This window comes from Borostomias antarcticus (assembly GCF_949987555.1).
Source record: "Borostomias antarcticus genome assembly, chromosome: 19".
NCBI classification, from domain to species: domain Eukaryota; kingdom Metazoa; phylum Chordata; class Actinopteri; order Stomiiformes; family Stomiidae; genus Borostomias; species Borostomias antarcticus.
Genome location: NC_140252.1, coordinates 5,039,070 through 5,060,127, shown reverse-complemented (window position 1 = coordinate 5,060,127; position 21,058 = coordinate 5,039,070). Strand labels below are relative to the sequence as shown.

General features: G+C 44.0%; 1 protein-coding gene across 1 annotated transcript in view; it reads right to left on the bottom strand.

Moving 5' to 3' along the window:
* Positions 1-7,502: 7,502 nt before the first annotated feature.
* The window catches only part of LOC311321594 (NACHT, LRR and PYD domains-containing protein 14-like), a gene marked incomplete at both ends in the record, with an annotated part of 74,542 nt that continues 60,986 nt past the window's right edge, over positions 7,503-21,058 (bottom strand). The window contains 3 exons of the mRNA XM_084453587.1: positions 7,503-7,594; positions 7,805-7,927; positions 8,243-8,307. Coding sequence (XP_084309713.1) covers positions 7,503-7,594; positions 7,805-7,927; positions 8,243-8,307 — 280 coding nt within the window. The remainder of the gene's footprint in view (positions 7,595-7,804; positions 7,928-8,242; positions 8,308-21,058) is intronic.

The following is a 21,058-nucleotide window of genomic DNA, read 5'->3' as shown; positions in this document are numbered from 1 at the left end:
CCCTCCCCGTGTTGACTTTTTAACCCCCAAAAGTGCCACAAACAATCACAATTATGAGGAAAGACAGCGGTATTAGGAGTGCTACTGGTGTCCCTCCAACCACCAGTGGTCATGGAAGGAATCAAGTTCAAGAGCAGAGGAGAAGTTATGACCCAAACAGGTAAAATACACCAACGTGTATCGGCTTGCGCCACACCCTTAAAAAGGCACAAGCTGATCCACGTTGCTGTTGTTACACTTCTCTACAGCTCTATGAATTGAATTAACCTTTTACATTTTTCAAACCCACATTGGGTGCCTGGACCTGGATTTATTGGACTTCTCCTATCACAATTATTAATCAGATTAAGTGTTACATACTGTACATATACCATAATGGTTGCATGCATATTCTCACTCTAGTGATGACACGGCTTAACAGCACATTTCCTAATGTTAGGATTACCTCTGTTCCTCCATGGTGCTCTGATTAATTTTATCTATGACCTAAAGTTCAGTAATATTCTGCAAAAGGTCCTTCTTTTTTTGACTTGTTAAGTGTGTAGTAGATTCCACAGAATCAGAAAGCTATTGTGATTCAGACAACATAAAATCAATGCATGTTATCATATGTAATTTGCACTTACTTTATATTTTCTTGTCTTCCATTGTACTTTGTCTTGCTTGTGTTTCTGTGTTACTGTTTCCCATTCTGAAATTATGGGCGTTGTTGCACCACCTTCCTTATAAGAAACAACAAAAGTTATCAGGAAGTGACTCTCTTAGTCTGAAATATTCTCATTTTCAAGTACAGCCTACTGTAGATGTGGACAACGCCCACTCACATAACCACTCTCCCAAATTGTGGAGACGCAAACGCTAGCAGCGTTTCGCTCTTAAAGGACAATGCTCGTTTTTGACAACCTGGACCTTATTTACGGCATATTATAAGACGTTTCACTCACCGAGATAACTTTGGTGTAATTCGGAGGCCTGTAGAAGAAATTTAAAATCCAGCGCGAGCCAAGTATATCCATGTAATAGCGGCGGACGGGGCACTGAGAATGCAGCTTCTAAAAAATCTATTATCTGCCGCGAAACGGTTGTTTTCATCAATCTGTCTTTATGAATCGCTTGTTGTGCTTACATAGAGCGTAGGCCTGTTGTGGTTTTTCACATGCCTCTGTAATATGATCTTTAGAAACGTCTTTCGAAACGAAATAGCTGTGCGCATGCGTGCTGGAGCAAGTGAGGAAGCTATTTCGTGTCTAAAGACATTTCTAAAGATCATATTACAGAGGCATGTGAAAAACCACAACAGGCCTACGCTCTATGTAAGCACAACTAGCGATTCATAAAGACAGATTGATGAAAACAACTGTTTCGCGGCAGAAAATAGATTTTTAGAAGCTGCATTTTCAGTGCCCCGTCCGCCGCCATTACATGGATATACTTGGCTTGTGCTGGATTTTACATTTCTTCTACAGGCCTCCGAATTACACCAAAGTTATCTCGGTGAGTGAAACGTCTTATAATATGCCGTTAATAAGGTCAAGGTTGTCAAAAACGAGCATTGTCCTTTAACTACAGTAACATACAGTTACTGCGGCAATTTGGCGTTGTATGTCTCCACGGCTAGTCTGCAAATGCGCGATCTGAGTAAGGTAAGAATAAGATCAACGTTACAGTTGGTCCTGTGCTTCTTTATAATCATAATTTGTTTCTTGGCATGTAGTTTTTCAACATAGCCTACTAGGAATTTGCTTCGGGCATGGTACATATTCCTAGTAGGCTACGTTGAAAAACTACATGTCAAAAAACGGATTCTCATCATAAAGAAGCACAAGACTGAGTGTAACGTTTATATCTCACTGTGATCACACATTTGCAGGCAAACGGAGGCATACAACACCAAATTTAAGTACAATGTAAGGCAAAGGTCTAATGTTAAAGATCAAAGCAAGCGCTCTCTTATTGTAGACGGTGCTACCGGTAATACCGGTGTTTTCATGGGTTTATTAGTCAGTGGGAAAAGATCCACACCGTGACTGTTACGCCCCCTGGAGGGCGTGGTGTACCAGTGGAGGTGGAGTGGGCACAAAGTGGAGGAGGAGACCAGTTTAAGGAATAACAAAAATGTATTTTTATTTAACAAAGCCAAAATAGACCACGGGGAGCAGAGGGAACTAAATAAAAATAAAACATCCCTACCTATAAATCTACCTAGCGTACCTACCTGACCAAACAAAAAGACTTCCCTTTACCTACCCTACCTAATAGCCAGCTGAGTAAAGACCAGCATGACTATAAAAGGACAAGGGGTTGACACACACTCCTAAACTGGTGTACTTAACAGGGGAGTCACCTACGGGCTGAAAAGTGTAAACCCCGGGGTGGCTAGCCTGTCCCCCCCACTCACCTGGGTCATTAACTGAGAACTTGGCTAAGCTATTGTGATAAACAAACAAAAACGGCTATACAATGTATAGAGACAACTAAGAAATACAATAAACAAAACTAGTGTGGCTACAACTGAGGACAACAAAGAGGCAACATAACTAAGGTTAACAAAAAACATGTAACACAAAGTCAACTGAACATACAAACCAGTAGCACACAGCAAAATGGCACAAAGGCAAATGAATGAATTTGAGTAGGGTATATACTGTATAGTGGGTGGCGTGCTCGCTGATTGGACGGCCGCAGCTCCAGGGAGTTTGTGCATGATGACCAGGAAACCGGGCCACGCCCACAGCACCTGAATGACTGAAAGGGGAGTAGGAGACAGAAGGGGGAGACAAAACGGACACATACGACACACACAAGCTACAGCCAGACCACTGGCTGTAACAGTGACATCCCTAGAACGCGCTGTAACCAGCTGTCCAAAAGGCACTTCTGCCAAATTGTTAAGCAGTCTGAAAGAGGCTGTTCCAGAGATCGTGGCATCAGATTGAGGAATCTGTTGTAATTCAACTTGGCCCTGACCGCCAACAGACAGCGGAGAAACTCTGCTGGTCCATGTCCTCGAAAGGGACATGAAAAGTCCCCATAGGAAGTTCCATGTTCTGATTCAGTATGAAGGTGAATAGCATTTCTGCCAAGAAGCACTTCATTCATAGAATGAGGAAGTGAGTCTACAGCGCCCGCATTACTGACAACCCGCTGTCGATTTGCACATTCAGACAAAGCGGCAGAGTCTCGTAAATCAGGGAATCGTGTCACCACATTTGCATATCCAGCCTCGATGCTGCCAGTGAAGGCAGAAAGCAATGGGTCCTAGACAGTTCACAACCGCTATGCTCAACGGCAGAGCGCGAGCTCGCCGGCGCATGCGTGTTGTGTGAGAGAAAGAAAACGCTGATTTTGTTCTCAACATTTTCGGGGAAACTTGTCATCTCATTTCCATGACAACCAGACAAAGGCCCAATCTCAAACCAACCCCTAAGCCCTCGTCCTCTAAGCCCCCTCCGTTTGCGCGCTCATGCCAAGCTTCGCCATGTTAAGGGTTGTCCCAAATCAATTAATGCAGAGTGCACTTGGAGTACGAGTGGACTGTCATACCCTTAAAGTCCAGGTTAACCCAGTTCAAATTTTTGTTATGAGCTTCACACACCACAGGAAAACATGTCATTAACCACACAGCCAAATCTGAGTGATTAAAAATGTCGCTAAGTATATAAAATAAGGCTTCAAAATCGGTTAAAAATCAGCAGCATTCTCTGGTCTGAGACTGTGGGGGCGTGTCTGCTGAAGGCACCGAAGCCACACCCAATTGCGTGGGGAGGGGGTGTGGAGGGAAGAACCTGTCAAACCGTTCTCTGGTCTGCATATTGTCACACTGGCACGCCGTCTCTTTTGTGGTAGGAAGGCACAGCTTTGTGAAAACAGAGAGGAGTTGAAATTACACTTGTCTAATGAGTCAAACGCACAGATGCTTCCTCCTAACCTACCTCCTGACAAACAACACAGGTAAAACTGTAGCTACTCTATACCAACGCGCCAGTGTTACTGCCCTTAGATGCAAAATACAAAAACAGGCAACGAGGAATGTATGAGTCTGTCCCTATTTTCTCCCTGCCACCTCCGGACCCATTCCTATCCCTCCCAGGCGATCCTGTCGTCCCTTGGGATCAATGGAAAAAGTTGTTTAAAATGTACCTTTTAGTCACTGTCTTGAACAGCGCTGATAGCGCGAAGAAGCGTACACTACCGGAGTTGATAATCGGGACAGACTCATCCACTCTCGTTGGCAATGTTATGTGTGAGAATAACGAGCACTCGGCTTCAACTTTCCCGCAACATATCCAACAGAACTGGAATGTTCAGCCAGTAGCCGCCGAGCACCGCTTCACTGGGAGAGGGTGCGTCTTTCTCCAGCTGCAGCTGGTCTACCTAACCATCCCCCTCGCTCCCGCCTCCCGGTCTCCCGCTGGAGAAATATACTGTAACCATTACCAGTGAACCCATACGCACATCAGGTGCCACAAATATGGCAGGCAGTTTCTGTATAGTTAACGCTTATAGTCATAATATATCATCCGTAACGTTATTTGGTGGGTGGTCGCCTGGTCGGTGCTGCTAGCTATGTTAGCTAGACTAAGGTTAAGGTTATATACACACTCCCATCTGCAACAAGCTACATAGCTAATGTTAGCTATAATTCCTCCTAAGATTACATATAATTCATCATAGCTGACATTACCAAATAAATGTCAAGACACCTTTTGTAGATTAACGTAGCAGTGTATTTTCCTATTGCTTACGTTACCTAGCTAACGTTATAACGTTAATTAGCTATAAGCACACAAGGCAGCGGTGTCGGCACCAAAGGTTGATGCGACAGGAGGACAATGGAGGCCGGGGAGGGAGATGGTTGGCTCCGCCGAATTCACCAGGACCAGTCGTGAGTTCGTGAAACCCAAAAGCCTCATATTATAATTGCAGAAGCTTTCGGGAGTGAAATGTTTGCTGCAGAGGCGGGCGCTAGCGGTGACAGACTCCTCTGTAACACCATGGCTCTTCAAAAATGCTAACCATTTGCTTCTCATTTCAGCTTTACTCAGGAGTGAAAGAAGGAGACCTTATCATCCCATTCCTGCTGGCATCCAGGAAGGATGCATTTTCGTTTAGTTTTATGCATAGGCATTGCTGACTAAGAAAAACTAGCTAATTCTAGACTGTTGGTTAAAACTAGCTAATTCTAGACTCAAGATTGAGCAGGAGAACCGAAGATTCAAATCCGTTCTAGCTTTATATAGTGTTAGGGCGGGGATATGCTAAGAACACCGCTCTACGTCATCCGGTACCGTTTTAAACCCGCCCAGAAAATCCAGAAATCAAAACTGGTCAAAAACACAAAACTGGTCTAACTTCACAATTCAGTACTACGCATGGTTCATCCCATTTTTACATGTTATCAGCAATGCATCACTAACACATAGAATGTGTTTTCAAGCAAATCTCTGATTTTGGTTAACTGGGACTTTAAATAGCGAGCCTGCATTGGTGCATGGGGCCTTTCCAAATCCAGTCCCTCCCCACTCCCAAAACTAAGATGCCCAGCTAAAAAAATATGTTTTCCAACGGATATATCTGACGAAAGTACATTAATAAGCAAGCCGATTTTCATTGCTAACTTAGAGCCGGGAGAGCCATGAACGTGCGTTTGCATTTCACATCTGTTCGTGGACTACAAAAACGCGTCATTGGTGCCTCTGACTGCGCATGTCAAAGGCGCCAGTGAAGTGTTTTTTTCAAAGATGGCGTGGTCCTATAGGGCTTCACTTTAGATTTCGAATCCTAGGAGCCTGGGTCCACCTCGGACAGAAAACTAACCGGCATGCACTGTGCGCTGACCACCGCTAATCGATTCTGCGCAGTGTCGTCTCTTGATAATTTCTGGCTGTAAGGAAGAGGCCGCGGATCCGTCGATGCAAGTTTCAATACTTTTATTGAATCTCTGGCATCAGAATCACACTGTGCAGTTGTGATGAGTTCACTCGCCAATGGTCTATCATGAACTAACTTAACACAACGCATCGCTCTTGGTTATACAAAAAGAGGTGTTACCCAAAATGGTCCTGTTCTTCGTTACCTTGTCTAAAGTTAGACAGTTTAATGTCTCAGTTAAACAGATCCTATATGCCATGTCTGTGTGACGGTGTGTGTGTTGTAAGTTGCCTTTGAAATTCAACGCTCTGCTGTAAGACAACTAATCCTATAGTCAGAAACTTGACGCCTAGTATATATATAGGTTCTACTAAAAGCCACTAAATGTCATATAGGTGGCAATAGTGAATATATGGATTTTACTAAAAGGCACTTACTGTCATATAGTTTAGATAAGAAGCACTTAGTAAAATATAGGTGGTGCCAGTCTGCCACAGTAACACACTCTGGAAAATCCCCAGTGTCCTGTCTGTAGTTTTCCATCCCTCCAGTATGTGTGTGCATTTAAAATTCACTATATAACTTGTGATTATACTGGTCAAAATATACTACATTCTCCCCTCTGGGACCACTTGGGATCCCAGCACAAAAACAACTGAAGGGAAACCCAATTCATCGCACATACTACAAATAACTGAAAATAAACATAGAAAATCCCTGAGCTGCAGTCTCTCCGCTCACACATACACTAAGACAAGCCATATAAAAAACTAAATCATATAAAAAGACACAAACTACAATACTACAAGATAACTCATAAATGTCAAAATAGGCAGACACCACATAAGATGCAGACGTCCCAAGAAGCAGGCAAGAGTGAAAAAAAAATTATAATCATTTCAATACCACTTCAATATGTAATGGAAAAAGTCTCTTGCAACCCCCATAACCAACCATCCATCCAGGGCGATCACCGTACAAAGTCTGCAACTGGGCACACCTTCATGCATCAACAAAATAAAACAAACAAGAATACCTTTCCTGAGAAACTTTAACTCCATTAAACAGTATCAACATTGATTACATAAAACAGATTACTTCCATAGTATTCAATATCAGTTTTTACATAATCAAAATCAAATTAAACAAAAACAAACGAAAGTCCAGGAGATGTTGTCTTCATGTCTTGACATACCATTACCTAGAGGTCAGAGGTTACTAGCACATGACCTCACCATAGGAGAACAGTATTGTCCACTGTCTCATTCAATCATAGATAGAGGATAGAGCGTAGCGATAGAGATGAAATAGTAGGGGACTGGGGGCATAATCCAACTGTAGGAGACGGCCTTGCCGTCGGGCTGCTAAATCCAATCTTCGCCTCACCCAAGATGAGGACTTGCCTTCAGAAAAGTTGATCAATACATTCAAATAGCACACTGTTGCTGCATGATCCTTTCTCCTTTGAACAGCAAAGTCAATGTTTCTTCTGTGTGAAGTTCAATAACGGCATCCTTCAAACTTGAGTATTATGGGCTGTTGAAACTGATCATGAAGTAACTTATTAGGTATTTGACCTCAAAAGATGTTATAGAACAGACTCACACAAGGGTCGGTGGTTCCACAGAATTCTAGACAGAGTTGATGCCATCCTTCCAATCTTCATCATCCTTTACGTCCTCGTCGTCTTTGTAAAACTGATTATATCTCTCATACCATGGAACTGGATACAGATCTGGGTCACAATTCTCTGGAGTAACATCTTCCTTATCTCTTCCTAGTAGATAATCCAACTGAAGGGCTTGAATGTTCACTGCACCACTGATGCCTCTAGTCACTAGTCCTTTTAAGATTGGGATGCAACAGCAGAATATTAAGCCCAGAATAATTAGGACGATCAGAATGATACTTCCAATTCTAGCAAACCAAATACCCCAGCCCCCCAGATGGGACTCCAGCCAGTCCGACCATTCGTGTCCAAATCCGGCATTCCCCTTGACTTCCGCCTGGAGGTTCTTGAGTTTGTTCATGGCCTGAGTAAAGGACCCCTCAGGAGCTGTATGAAGGAACAACAAGTTTCGCCAAACATCGCACAAACTCCACCTTTTTCTGCAAGAAGAAAGTCCAAAGCTTTTCTGTTCTGCCAAGCCATTTCACTAGTTGCTGCAAGTTGTTTCCCTAATGCCCCAAGAGCCTCATTAGTACGATTGATGAATCTTTGTTGATTCTAATAGATATAGTTGATCCAATCTGAATTAACCTTTATTCCAGCAGATGGAAGAAGGGAAGATGCAAACCCCATTCCTATTGAATTAATGGCTTTAAATTTGTTGGGTACACCACAAGGAATTCCCAACGCATCTAAATATACCTCTGAGTCTAAATCTCCTCGACGTCTTGCTGATCCAGGCTCTTTTTAGGTTTCTATATCTTGCGCTGGAATAACAATAAGAGATTGGACTGCTTGGACACGAGCACACCTACCATTCCAATTTCTGGGCAGGGTGGTAAGAAGAGTCTCTGTATCACAGATCCAGAACTGATCAGCCACTGCCATAGTGGTGTAATAGTAAAATAACTGATCTAGTCAAAAGGATTTACCAAGATTCGTTCAAAAGGTTAAGTCTGGTTTATTGTGAAAAGCATACGAGCGCAAGGACTTCCCGAACAACGCAACAAGGGTGGTTTATTCGGCGAAGTGCCCGTTTGGTCTTTTGCTGTGCCTTATATGCAGTCAAACCACAGGTAAGGTCCTTCCAGGATGTGATTGGCTACTGCATTGTACGTCATATGAAATGGCAGGCGTGGCCAAGAGTACAGACATGTGACATGAGAAAAAGGCGGCAATTTGGGGACAAAGGATGACAAAGGATGGTTATTCTGTTGTAGACAGATGGCCTCTCTGGAAGCCATTTTGTATGTTAGCACAGCTATGTGAATATTTGGGGGAGGTGATGAATTACAAGAGAAGTGAGAGGACAAAGGTTTAAGGTGTTTGGATGTAAATTCCTCAACAATCCCCCATTTGTGCCTGAACAGGTACACAAAAATAAAATATAAAATCCAAACACAAAGTGTAAACATTCAGCTTTGCTATACATGTGGAAAGGAAGTAATCTCTCCACTAGGTGGAGCAAAAAAAAAAAAACTTTTATTTTATTGTGAAATATTTAACCAAAAAATAGATTATTTTCTTTCCACGTGCAAAATCACGCACCAAAACCCCTTGTTTCAGAAATATGACAGGAAACAAGGTAAAAAAGATGACATGATTATATACTATTCATAGTCTAAAAGTGGAAACCATTCACCAAAAACCTTGATTTTAAAGTTTGAACAAGGCAAAAAGATGAAATGGTTACCAGTGTAAGAAGGGCAAAAAACCTCTTGGTCAATTTAGAGGAAAAACCCAAACTTATTTATCAACTCATGTTTCAACCATTGTAACTCTTGTAAACAAATATGATATTTTTTCAAGATAATTTCAAAGTTAATTCACTCTTGTTGTGAATAATCGCATGTAATTTCCTCTGGATCATAGCTTCCATGTTTGCGTCTCTGAATGTTTAATGTAGGTTCCAGTGTGTGCGGTTAGAGGTGCAGTCATTGCTGTTGAGATTGTCCACGTTGTCATACCACAACCACGAGAAGGAGGTGACCGGCAAGGTCAGTCTCCGATTGTTCATCAGAGGAGAGGAGAGTGTGGCGGTGACCGTCAAGGTCACTCTCCGATTGCTCATCAGAGGAGAGGACAGTGTGGCGGTGACTGTCAAGGTCACTCTCCGATTGCTCATCAGAGGAGAGGACAGTGTGGCGGTGACTGTCAAGGTCACTCTCCGATTGCTCTTGAGATCTCTGGTTCGGCTGCATGGACCGTCCTCTCAGCTACTTTTGACAGCTATTCCACACAGGCCAGAATGTCCTGGTGCTGATTGTTCCATCTTTGACGGGTAGGTTCACCCCGCAACATCTACTTCTCTTCCATGTTTTCTGGCCTGTTCTCAGGCTGCTCATCTGCTCCTGGTAGTCTCTTGTCTCCCCATTGGGCAGGTCTACATAGAGCGGTCAGCCAGCGAGCTCTCGGAAGGTGAGGAGGGAGTCCCTGTCCTGGTTCAGCAGGGTGAAGGTGCGGTGGGACACGGTGTCCGTGTGGACCCCACACAGCCAGGGCGCCAGCAGCACGTACAGGCTCTTGAACTGAGCCCGGTCCACACGGTACTGCTCCACGTAGGGCCGGCCCGGGTCGTGCTGCTGGAGGGCCACCTCGGCGCTCCCGCTCCCCCAGTACAGGCTGATGAAGTGCTCCATCTGTGGATCCACAGATGAGAGAGACAACAGAGACAAAACAGAAGAGCAAAAGAAGAGTCCTCTGGACTGGTTTCCCTGTTCCCCTCTTTGAGTCCTCTGGTCTGGTCTCCCTGTTCCCCTCTTTGAGTCCTCTGGTCTGGTCTCCCTGTTCCCCTCTTTGGTCAGGAACGGTTATCAGCAGTCTGTTGGAGATACTCAGAAACATGGTTAAGTGCAAGCTCCTGCTTTGGGGAAAAATGTTGTTATTCAGTCAGGAAAACTTAAACAGGGTGTCTGTTCAAGTGTCATTAGAGCCAGTCGGTTCGTCAGTCTATGTAGTTTGTCAGTGGGGAATCTAGCTTTTGTCCATTTACCGAATCGGACAGTAGCAGGGATCTAGGCTCTGCAGTAGCCTACAGTGACATCAGGGGCAGTGTTAGAATGACTTTAACACGCCCAGTCCCCAGTCATGATCAAGGCAATTGGATTTGGCTCTAGAATTTCTCTTGCGATTTTATGAAATAAAATAAAATAAACACATTCTCGTCTCAACAAAATAACACCCCCCTAAGGGTAGAAACAAATTTCCTGAAGTCAGGATAAAACAGAGATGGGGGAAAAAAATGCATCACTCAAATAAAATGACACTAAAATGAACTCGCTTAATTTACAATTAATAAAACATCAATCAATCAATCAAAACTTTATTTGTATAGCTAATTATTAAAATTGTATATCTAAAACTTCCCTCTTCTGCATTTGAGGACAGAGTATTGGGCACCGCTTCGGACAAAATGGTCTCTTCCCTATGTCATACTTATCTGTCGCTCACGGTGAGTCGGTGACATGGCGTTGGCCCTGCATCCCACGAACCACAGGTCGCCCATCTGTAGAGGAACAGGCCGGTAACCTCTATCTCCACCTCCGGTCCTGTGTCGTCTCCTGGTTCGGCACTCACCCATCACTCCCGGAACGACAGTTGTCTGTAAAACACTCAGAAAAACACTCCGCCCCGATGAATGTGCCTCAAACTATAAACATGAGATATTTAACAAAAACATTAAACACATACAAATAACCAAAATCATCACACAGCAACAAAGCAAATCGGGGGCCAGAGGTTACTAGCACATAGCCCCATCGAAAGAGAACAGCCCTCAGCGCTGTCTCATATCCTAAACTCAAACACCTATTCAAAACCTGTTCTTGTTCGGACGAATACCTCGTAGAAAGGGGCGCGCTTAACTCGTATTGTAGAGGGGAGAGAGAAGGGGCGTGGCTAATGGCGGGAGCATGAAAAAGGGGGTTAGAACAGCCTGGTTGGGTGTGAGCACGGAGCAACGAGTCGAGGGGGAAAAATCTAATTTTAAATCAGAGTTATTCTGCTGGGGAAATGGCGGAGAGACAGTCTGCTGAACCTCCTTATCTTTCCTTCCTGATCTAAAAAACCCTCTCGTGCTACTCTCTCCCAAATCTTAAAAGCAGACCAGTCTATAGAATTAACAGGCTTTTCCCTTAACCTGTTACATATAGGCATATGTTAGTAGCCGGTGTTACAGGGACACCTAGTGGTGCTCCCAAAATGTTGCATGTAAGACCCGGATGTTGTATGTGGGCGTGCGCGGGGAAATTTAAGTTTAATAAAAGCTATACTGAAACAAATCCCTAATAAACACGACGCAGCCTAAAACCCCAAAACAGCAATGAAAGGAAACCTTATAGTTAACTCACGGCGGGAAAGAATACAATTTCGAAAGAAACAAAGACACATTAAACCGCTAATTAACTCACCCAGCAACTCATGCTTTGTTCTCCCTCTGGCTCGATGGCGGATCACCGGGAGAGCGGAGTAGTAGTTGTTGTTTCCTTTTGTCTCCCAGACAACCAGCTAGCCTAATGGAAATCTAGCAGTTACGAATTTAACAGTCTAAAGATTGTACAAAATACTTACAATACTTTACCTGGATCAATGGCGCGCTTAACAAACAATACAAGGCAAGAGCCGAAGCTCAAACAGTAAACAACAACCCGAACACCGCTTAAGTGCAGGGACGCAGAACACAAAGAACGAACAAAGAGGACGAACACAGGACGAACACACAGGCCCACGTTTACGACAAGCAAAAAAACATATGCTTGCTCGGCTGCACCAGCCACTTGGTCAAAGCTAAAACTCGTTTAGGTTTACCAAACCACCCGGGATCAAAGGGGAAAACGTTTCTCCAAAAAACGCGGATTGGAAACACCAATCACTCCCGTAGCTACATCTGTTGGTAATCGTTCTAAAACGAAACATCAACAATCACTTCGAAGCTAGTTGGCAATCGTGCTAACACGAAACATCAACAACGGGGCTTAAGCTAGTTGGTAATCGTTCTGAAACGAAACATCAACAATGAGGCTTAAGCTAGTTGGTAATCGTTCTGAAACGAAACATCAACAACAACGAGCGCCCTACCCTCGGTAGGAAACACCCAACTCCCCCCCCGCGGGGCTTTTGTTTTCAGAACACGCCAGACCAACACAATCCGAAATTAAAACAAGGCAAATACAACTCAGAACCATAAGAGGGTTCGTTTAAACGTACCTGTGAGCTTCAAGAATCCAGTGGAAGAACTGAGGAAATAATCTCAGCGTGCGCTCTGGCGCAAGAGAGAAGATTGATTTTCCAAGCCCATATGGACCGACACGTCTGTCTATACCAGTTCATCCACTGGAATCCCGAAGCAACACGCAGGCAGTCCTCCCATTTTCATCCGCGTCGCCAACTGTAATAGTAAAATAACTGATCTAGTCAAAAGGATTTACCAAGATTCGTTCAAAAGGTTAAGTCTGGTTTATTGTGAAAAACATACGAGCGCAAGGACTTCCCGAACAACGCAACAAGGGTGGTTTATTCGGCGAAGTGCCCGTTTGGTCTTTTGCTGTGCCTTATATGCAGTCAAACCACAGGTAAGGTCCTTCCAGGATGTGATTGGCTACTGCATTGTACGTCATATGAAATGGCAGGCGTGGCCAAGAGTACAGACATGTGACATGAGAAAAAGGCGGCAATTTGGGGACAAAGGATGACAAAGGATGGTTATTCTGTTGTAGACAGATGGCCTCTCTGGAAGCCATTTTGTATGTTAGCACAGCTATGTGAATATTTGGAGGTGATGAATTACAAGAGAAGTGAGAGGACAAAGGTTTAAGGTGTTTGGATGTAAATTCCTCAACAGTGGTAAGGACAAACATTTGGTGGGGGTGCAGTCTGCTTCCCCTTCTTCAATACTTCTGCTGGTACCTGTTTCAGTCTTCCTTTTTTGGGCGCACAGTCGAAGGCTTCAACTGTATATGCACCTTTATCTTTGTGAGAAATGTCCCATATAGTTTCACAGAACTTGGTAGGCAACATACCTACATGTTCAGTTCCTGCTCTTTCAAAACATTCAAAATGACCCACTAATTTCAATTCAGTCTTGGCGGGTTTCGTTCCTAGTTGAGCATCTACTCGAACGTCCAGAGCTGTACATCATTCTTCCATACTTTTCACAGATTCTGTCAGTCCTGTCAAATCAAGTACTCTCTGGCCCTTCATCACTGTATTGTCGTAGTATTCTTTTGATCCCAGGAGTTGCAAACATTCCGCTTCGCAGAGTGGTGCGAAGTCAATTGCTTTAAATGTACCAGATGGGCGTCCAAGTTGATCAAAGTTTTTTGGTCCTTTCATCTTCTTCAACCAGGCTCTCTTTAGCTTTACACAGTTTTTCCAGCTGAATTGAGTGTTCATCACTATCAATGTGCTTTCTTTGGCCTTGGAGCACATATAGCAATTTTCTTTCTTGTTAGTTTGCCCTGTATAGTTCAACCATTGGTACCAGATGTTTTTCATTGCTTGTTTCATCAGTATATCTGTTATGCAATGAGATGCTCGTCTTGTAGTAGAAGGAGTTTTCCTTGAAACAGTCCCATTTGAGTCTTTTCCCTTAAGCACTCTCCTAGTTTATCTTTTCCCTATTTGGCTTCCAAATGTTTGAGCTTGTTCCTCTTCAATACTTCCAATTCCACTCACATAGTCATCCTCATCCTCCGCAAGTTCACCTTCAATTATTCTATTAGTGTCTCTTTGAGTTGCAGTCTCTACCACTTCTGTCTTCATTGCTGGGGTTTCAGTTTTGTCAGTTGGAATGTCAATCTTCATTGATATTATTGGAGTCTCTGTAGTTTCTTGAGTTATACCGGGAGTTTCTGATTCAAGTACAGTCCTAATAGTAACTGTCTTTGTCTTAGTCTTAAGTATGGCTGTAGTCATAAGTCCAGAAGTCATTGACTCAGGTACTGGCATTGTGTCCCTGATCTTCTTTCTGTGATTGATCTCGGTGACTCATCCAAACAGGGATAGACCAGAATTCCTAATCTAATCTCTAGATTTTCCCATTGCACCTCCTGACAGTGAAGACACACCTGTGGACTAGGTGACATAGTCCTCCTGCCATCGGGGTTTTTCTTCTTCTTCGTCCTGGCTGGTCTTAACCCTCTAGGTTGAGCTTGTAACTCATCATCCCCTGATGACATGACTCTTGACATTGCTTGGAGCTGATGGCATCTGTCCAATGACATACTCGACTTCCTCTTCACCCCCCCCCTTTTTTTTTTTTTTTTTTTCTAATTGGTTTTGAATTCTTCAGAATGAATAATAAAGCCTCTTCCACACCTCTCCATGTCTGAGGCTGCTGGAAAACAGGGAACGGGAGTGAAGATTGCATCATTGGTTGTCGTTGAATTTGTGATTGTTCATTCTGCAAAACAATAGCTTGTTCCTTCTCCATTACTTTCCATTTTTCATCCAATAGCTGACTTTGTGAGAGTTTCTTCTTCAGCTCTGCATCTTGTTCCTTCAACTACTTCCTAATTTCCTTAAACTACTTCCTCATTACCTTCAATTCTACTTCCTCATTTCCTTCAATTCTACTTCCACTGGTACGTCCTTGGTCCACGTTGTATCATCTTCATTCGAGTCAGACTCCTCATTCACTTCTTCACTACTTCTACTACTAGAGTCTGTTTCATTAGCAACGCTTCCTTTCTTTCTATTCAGCACATGCCATAATCCTTCTAATACTTTCATCATATCCTCCAATATTCACTCCTTCATCTTCAGAAGAGTCACTGTCGCTTCCACACTTTCCCTTTTTGTTTATCTTCTTCTTCTTCTTTTCAGCTGGTGTCAGAGACTGAGCTAACTTCCTGGTTTTGCACTTCCCATCAGGATGGGTAGTGATGGTCGATCTGGCATTTCCCGTCTTCATAATGTCGTCATTATCATCTTTGATGACATATCTTCCCTCAGTGTTTAGCACAAGTAACTGTGAATAAGCCGTAGTAGATTCCCTCTTGATGTCACAAGGATGCGAAGTCAAAACTAAATTCATGTGGGAGAACAGAGCATCAATTTCACTCTGCAGCTTGTCCGTCGTGCTGTTGACTTCCTTTATTTCAGTTTGAGCTATGATTACTGCTTCCAATGCTGTTTTCTGTGTCCGTCCCACTTTACTGAACAGCGTCAAGACTGTTTAGAATCCTCACAATTTGATAAACTGTTAACAATTCAAACTATTAATAAACCTCTTAAGAATCTAACACCATAAAAATGAAGCTTTATCAATTATGTAATTAATAAAGAAATGAACACTCAATCACTCACGGACATGGGACACTTCTTGCTCTGACTAAACTTCCTAACCAGATCTAATCTTGCTCAACTCAACCCTAGTCTTCAGCACAGGGAGTGATCGGCCTCTTTAAGCACTTTTAATTTTTACAAATTAAAAACCACCAGGCCTGATTTGACACAAGCTTAGGTATTGTGCACCAGAAGACAATCCCCTCATCATTAATCGCTGTATGCCAGAAAATAATAAATTAAAATAAAAAAGATTTGACGTAGACATCAAAATGTCCACACCACTTTGCCTGTCAGCAAGTTGAGTCCTACTGTCCGTCCACTCACAATCCTTTCCCTCCACACACACACAATATGCACAGCGTAATATGTGTATCTATGTAAATACCTCTCTACTAAAGCAAACCCACTAACTGATGTTTATTCTATCAAAAACAACCAAGACACCTCTAAACCAGATATCAAACAGACCACCAATCACTCAAGAACCACAGTTCAACACCAAACCATCTACATCCATTTAACAATTAAACACCATCAAAACCACTTATATCCAATATCAAGTAGAATTATTATATATATAATACTTATAATTACGATCTGAACCCGAGTGGTGTTTTGTTGTTGGACTTCTGTGCAAGTCACAGTTTGTCCATAACAAACACCATGTTCGAACACAAGGATGCCCACAAGTACACCTGGCATCAGAACACCTTAGGCCGAAGGTCGATGATCGATTTCGTTATTGTATCGTCTGATCTGAGGCCATATGTTTTGGACACTCAGGTAAAGAGAGGGGCAGAGCTGTCCACTGATCACCATCTGGTGGTGAGCTGGTTTCGATGGCGGGGGAAGCTTCTGGACAGACCTGGAAAACCCAAGCGTGTAGTGAGGGTGAACTGGGAACGTCTGGAGGAAGAGCCTGTCCGGAGAGATTTCAATTGCCACCTCCAGCGGAGCTTCTCAGGCATCCCTGTGGAGGTTGGGGACATCGAGCATGAGTGGTCAGTGTTCAAAGCCTCCATTGCTGAAGCTGCGGCTGGGAGCTGTGGCCTGAGGGCCATAGGTACCTCAAGGGGCGGTAACCCTCGGACACCGTGGTGGACAGCGGTGGTCAGGGAAGCCGTCCGACTGAAGAAGGAGGCCTTCCGGGATATGTTAGCCCGGAAGACCCCAGAAACAGTTGCAGGGTATCGACTGGCCCGGAGGGCTGCGGCTTCGGCTGTGACCAAGGCAAAGCAGCAGGTGTGGGAGGAGTTCGGAGAAACCATGGAGAAGGACTTTCGGTCGGCACCAAAGTGTTTCTGGAAGACCATCAGACACCTCAGGAAGGGAAAGCGGGGGACCATCCAAGCTGTATACAGCAAGGAGGGGACACTGCTGACCTCAACTGAGGAGGTTGTTGAGCGTTGGAAGGAGCACTTTGAGGAACTCCTGAACCCGACTAATCCACCCTCTACGATCAAGGCAGAGCCGGAAGATGATGGGGGGTCGTCAATTTCCTTGGAGGAGGTCACTGAGGTAGTCAAACAACTCCACAGTGGCAGAGCCCCAGGGACTGATGAGATCCGCCCAGAAATGCTGAAGGCGCTGGGTGTAGAGGGGCTGTCTTGGTTGACACGCCTCTGTAACATTGCGTGGAAGTCTGGGTCAGTGCCGAAGGAGTGGCAGACTGGGGTGGTGGTCCCAATATTCAAAAAAGGGGACCAGAGGGTGTGTGCGAATTATAGAGGCATCACATTACTCAGCCTCCAAGGGAAAGTTTACTCCAAGGTGCTGGAAAGGAGGGTCCGGTCGATAGTCGAACCTCAGATCGAAGAGGAACAATGCGGATTTCGTCCTGGTCGTGGAACTACCGACCAGCTCTTCACTCTCGCAAGGATCTTGGAGGGGGCTTGGGAGTTTGCCCAACCTGTCTACATGTGTTTTGTGGACCTGGAGAAGGCTTACGACCGGGTCCCTCAAGAGGTCTTGTGGAGGGTTATGCGGGAGTATGGGGTGAGGGGGTCCCTACTTAGGGCCATCCAATCCCTGTACACCCAGAGCGAGAGCTGTGTCCGGATCCTCGGCAGTAAGTCGTCTTCCTTTCCGGTGGGGGTTGGCCTCCGCCAGGGCTGCGCTTTGTCACCAATCCTGTTTGTGATTTTCATGGACAGGATATTGAGGCGTAGCCGTGAGGAGGTGGGTTTGCAGTTCGGTGAGCTGGGGATCACGTCACTGCTTTTTGCAGATGATGTGGTCCTGATGGCATCAGCTGCCTGCGACCTCCAGCACTCTCTGGATAGGTTCGCAACTGAGTGTGAAGCGGCTGGGATGAGAATAAGCACTTCTAAATCTGAGGCCATGGTTCTCAGCAGGAAACCGGTGGCCTGTCCGCTCCGAGTAGGAAATTAGTCCTTACCCCAAGTGAAGGAGTTCAAGTATCTGGGGGTCTTGTTCACGAGTGAGGGAACCATGGAGAGGGAGTTTGGCCGGAGAATCGGAGCAGCTGGTGCGGTTCTGCAGTCGCTTTACCGCACTGTTGTGACGAAAAGAGAGCTGTGCCAAAAGGCAAAGCTCTCGATCTACCGGTCTATCTTCGTCCCCACCCTCACCTATGGTCATGAAGGATGGGTCATGACCGAAAGAACGAGATCACTGATACAAGCGGCCGAAATGAGTTTTCTCCAGAGGGCGGCTGGGGTCTCCCTGAGAAATCGGGTGAGAAGTTCAGTCATCCGGGAGAGACTCGGAGTAGAGCCGCTGCTCCTTTGCGTCGAAAGGAGCCAGTTGAGGTGGTTCGGGCATCTAGCGAGGATGCCTCCTGGGCGCCTCCCTAGGGAGGTGTTCCAGGCGTGTCCGGCTGGGAGGAGGCCGCGGGGTAGACCCAGGACTAGGTGACGGGACTACATCTCCGCACTGGCCTGTGAGCGGCTAAAGATTCCCCAGGCAGAGCTGGTTGATGCTGCTAGGGAAAGGGATGTCTGGGGCCCCCTGCTGGAGCTGCTGCCTCCGCGACCCGACCCCGGATAAGCGGATGAAGAAGAAGAAGAAGATAATACTTATAATAATAAAAAGTTGAATAACTATAAATAATTAATCAAATAATCAATAAAATATTGAATAATTAATCAATTAATAAACTAACCATTTATCCTATCATATCAAGTAACCAAACCAATCAATCACCTTATCATAAAACACCAAGCCTCAAATGCATAGCAACCACTCAAAACAATTAAATCAGATGGACAATTTACTTCAATCAATGAGCATTAATCAGCAATTCAGGCTTACTTTTCAGTACAGGCGATGGATGGTTTTTGCAAAGAAGTCCCTCATAGATGGATGGATGGATGGTCTGAGATGGATGGTCTGGTAAGGACAAAAACTATTCCGGATATAACTGCAAACAGATTTACTCAAAGGGGAAATAACAATTAATCACAAAGCAATGATAATTAAAAAATAATTTGCCATCTCAACCCATTATTATAAAAATCAAAAGACTGTCATGTATAATAGTAAACACTGGATGGCAGCATTAAACAACCTAATATATTATACTTGCACTATAACAACCACTAGTGGGCGACATTGGACAACAGAGGTGAGAAGGATGAAAGATTTCTTCATATCCCTAAAATATAGATTAGCTACACCCCTCCTCAATGTATGAAGATTGAAGAAGGGTTTCATTAATAAAGGGTATGATTGACTAGTGGATTGCTGCTAGGGTTTGAGTGCTGAGTAACCGATGTCTCGATCAGTGTCCACCTGGCCCAGATTCAGCATCCACTTATGAATTTATAAATTAATAATTCTAATCCAGTCGTCCCAATACACTGCACGACCCACTGGATGAATTATCTTTCCCTAATTTCTAAAGACAGGAAAGACAGAGAAAGGAATGAGAAAAAGAGAGAGATAAAGATAGATAGATAGGGAGAGAAAGACATACAATTGACTTCACTGTCCGCACAAGACAGCACAACCCCCCTTAATAGGCCCGTGAATGCGTTTCACTGACCCCCCTTTCACAGCGGTTTTATTGGGGCTAAGGAATTCAGCTGCATGAACGGACATGCGGCCTCACCCATACAGGACAGTTAAACAGAAATACCAGCAAATAGTATTTACATTAACTCAACTTTCAAACATACAATGGATCCAACCAACAAACACAAAACTTTACTCAAGACACAAAAGACGCAACACACGCTCTCCTCTCACACCGACACAGCCCATGTGTCTCCACACACAAAAGATCAAAGGGCACACACGCATAGCCACTCACGTGGGAGAGAGAACAAAAGGATCTCCCTTCCCTCTCACATCCAGGTTCTTGTGACTACACAGAAATATTCAACAAGTAATATCTACATTAAACTAATCTCAAATATACAATGGACCTACTAGACAGTTACAAGGAACATGAAAGACACAGAACATAGCAGACGGCCAAACACACTTTAACAAGACACACGCAGGGCTCCGGTTTTAGCCTGCGCACACACAGTACCTCAATTTCCTTTTCTCTACACTAATATGCAAACGTATGCATTTAATTTAACTGGCTTTCTTTATAGACATTGAACTTCACTAAGCTCAAGTCTTCACTAAACGTATGCGTCTTTCAGACCTGAACATAACGAACCACGCACCATCAAATGTGCGTTGGATTTTGAACAGATCTCACACAAACTATGTGTCTTTTATCAGTTTCTAGACCTGAACAAGTCAACGCAAACTATGCGTCTTAATTAAATAATTTAACTTATTCTCCTTATTTATCAGAAGTTCCTTATAGCAACAGCAAATTTGACTGTCAAGACAATTAAGTTCTACCTCACAGGATCGCGTTACAAACTGTAGGCTAACTGACTTCCAAGACAACCATCTACTATCTTTATTGACTCAGGGACAAAGGAATGCTGACTCAGGACAGGACATCTGTTGTAACTGACCTGTTAAACTCCTTAAGTTAACACAGTTCCACCTAAAGTGAAGTTTATTCATTATTCTTAATAAAATGATTACTACATGAGAGTAATACAGATGATTGATGTAATACAGTATAATACAGTATAAAAATATACTACACCGGCTCATTAATGGTCCGATATGAATTTGTTCCCCAAACTGAACTTATGCGCTGTCCCAAACCTTTCTGTCACACACCTAATGCAGGCACTCCATCAAATGGCAGTAGTTGACCAATATGTTTGTCATTAATATGTGACCATGTGGACCCGT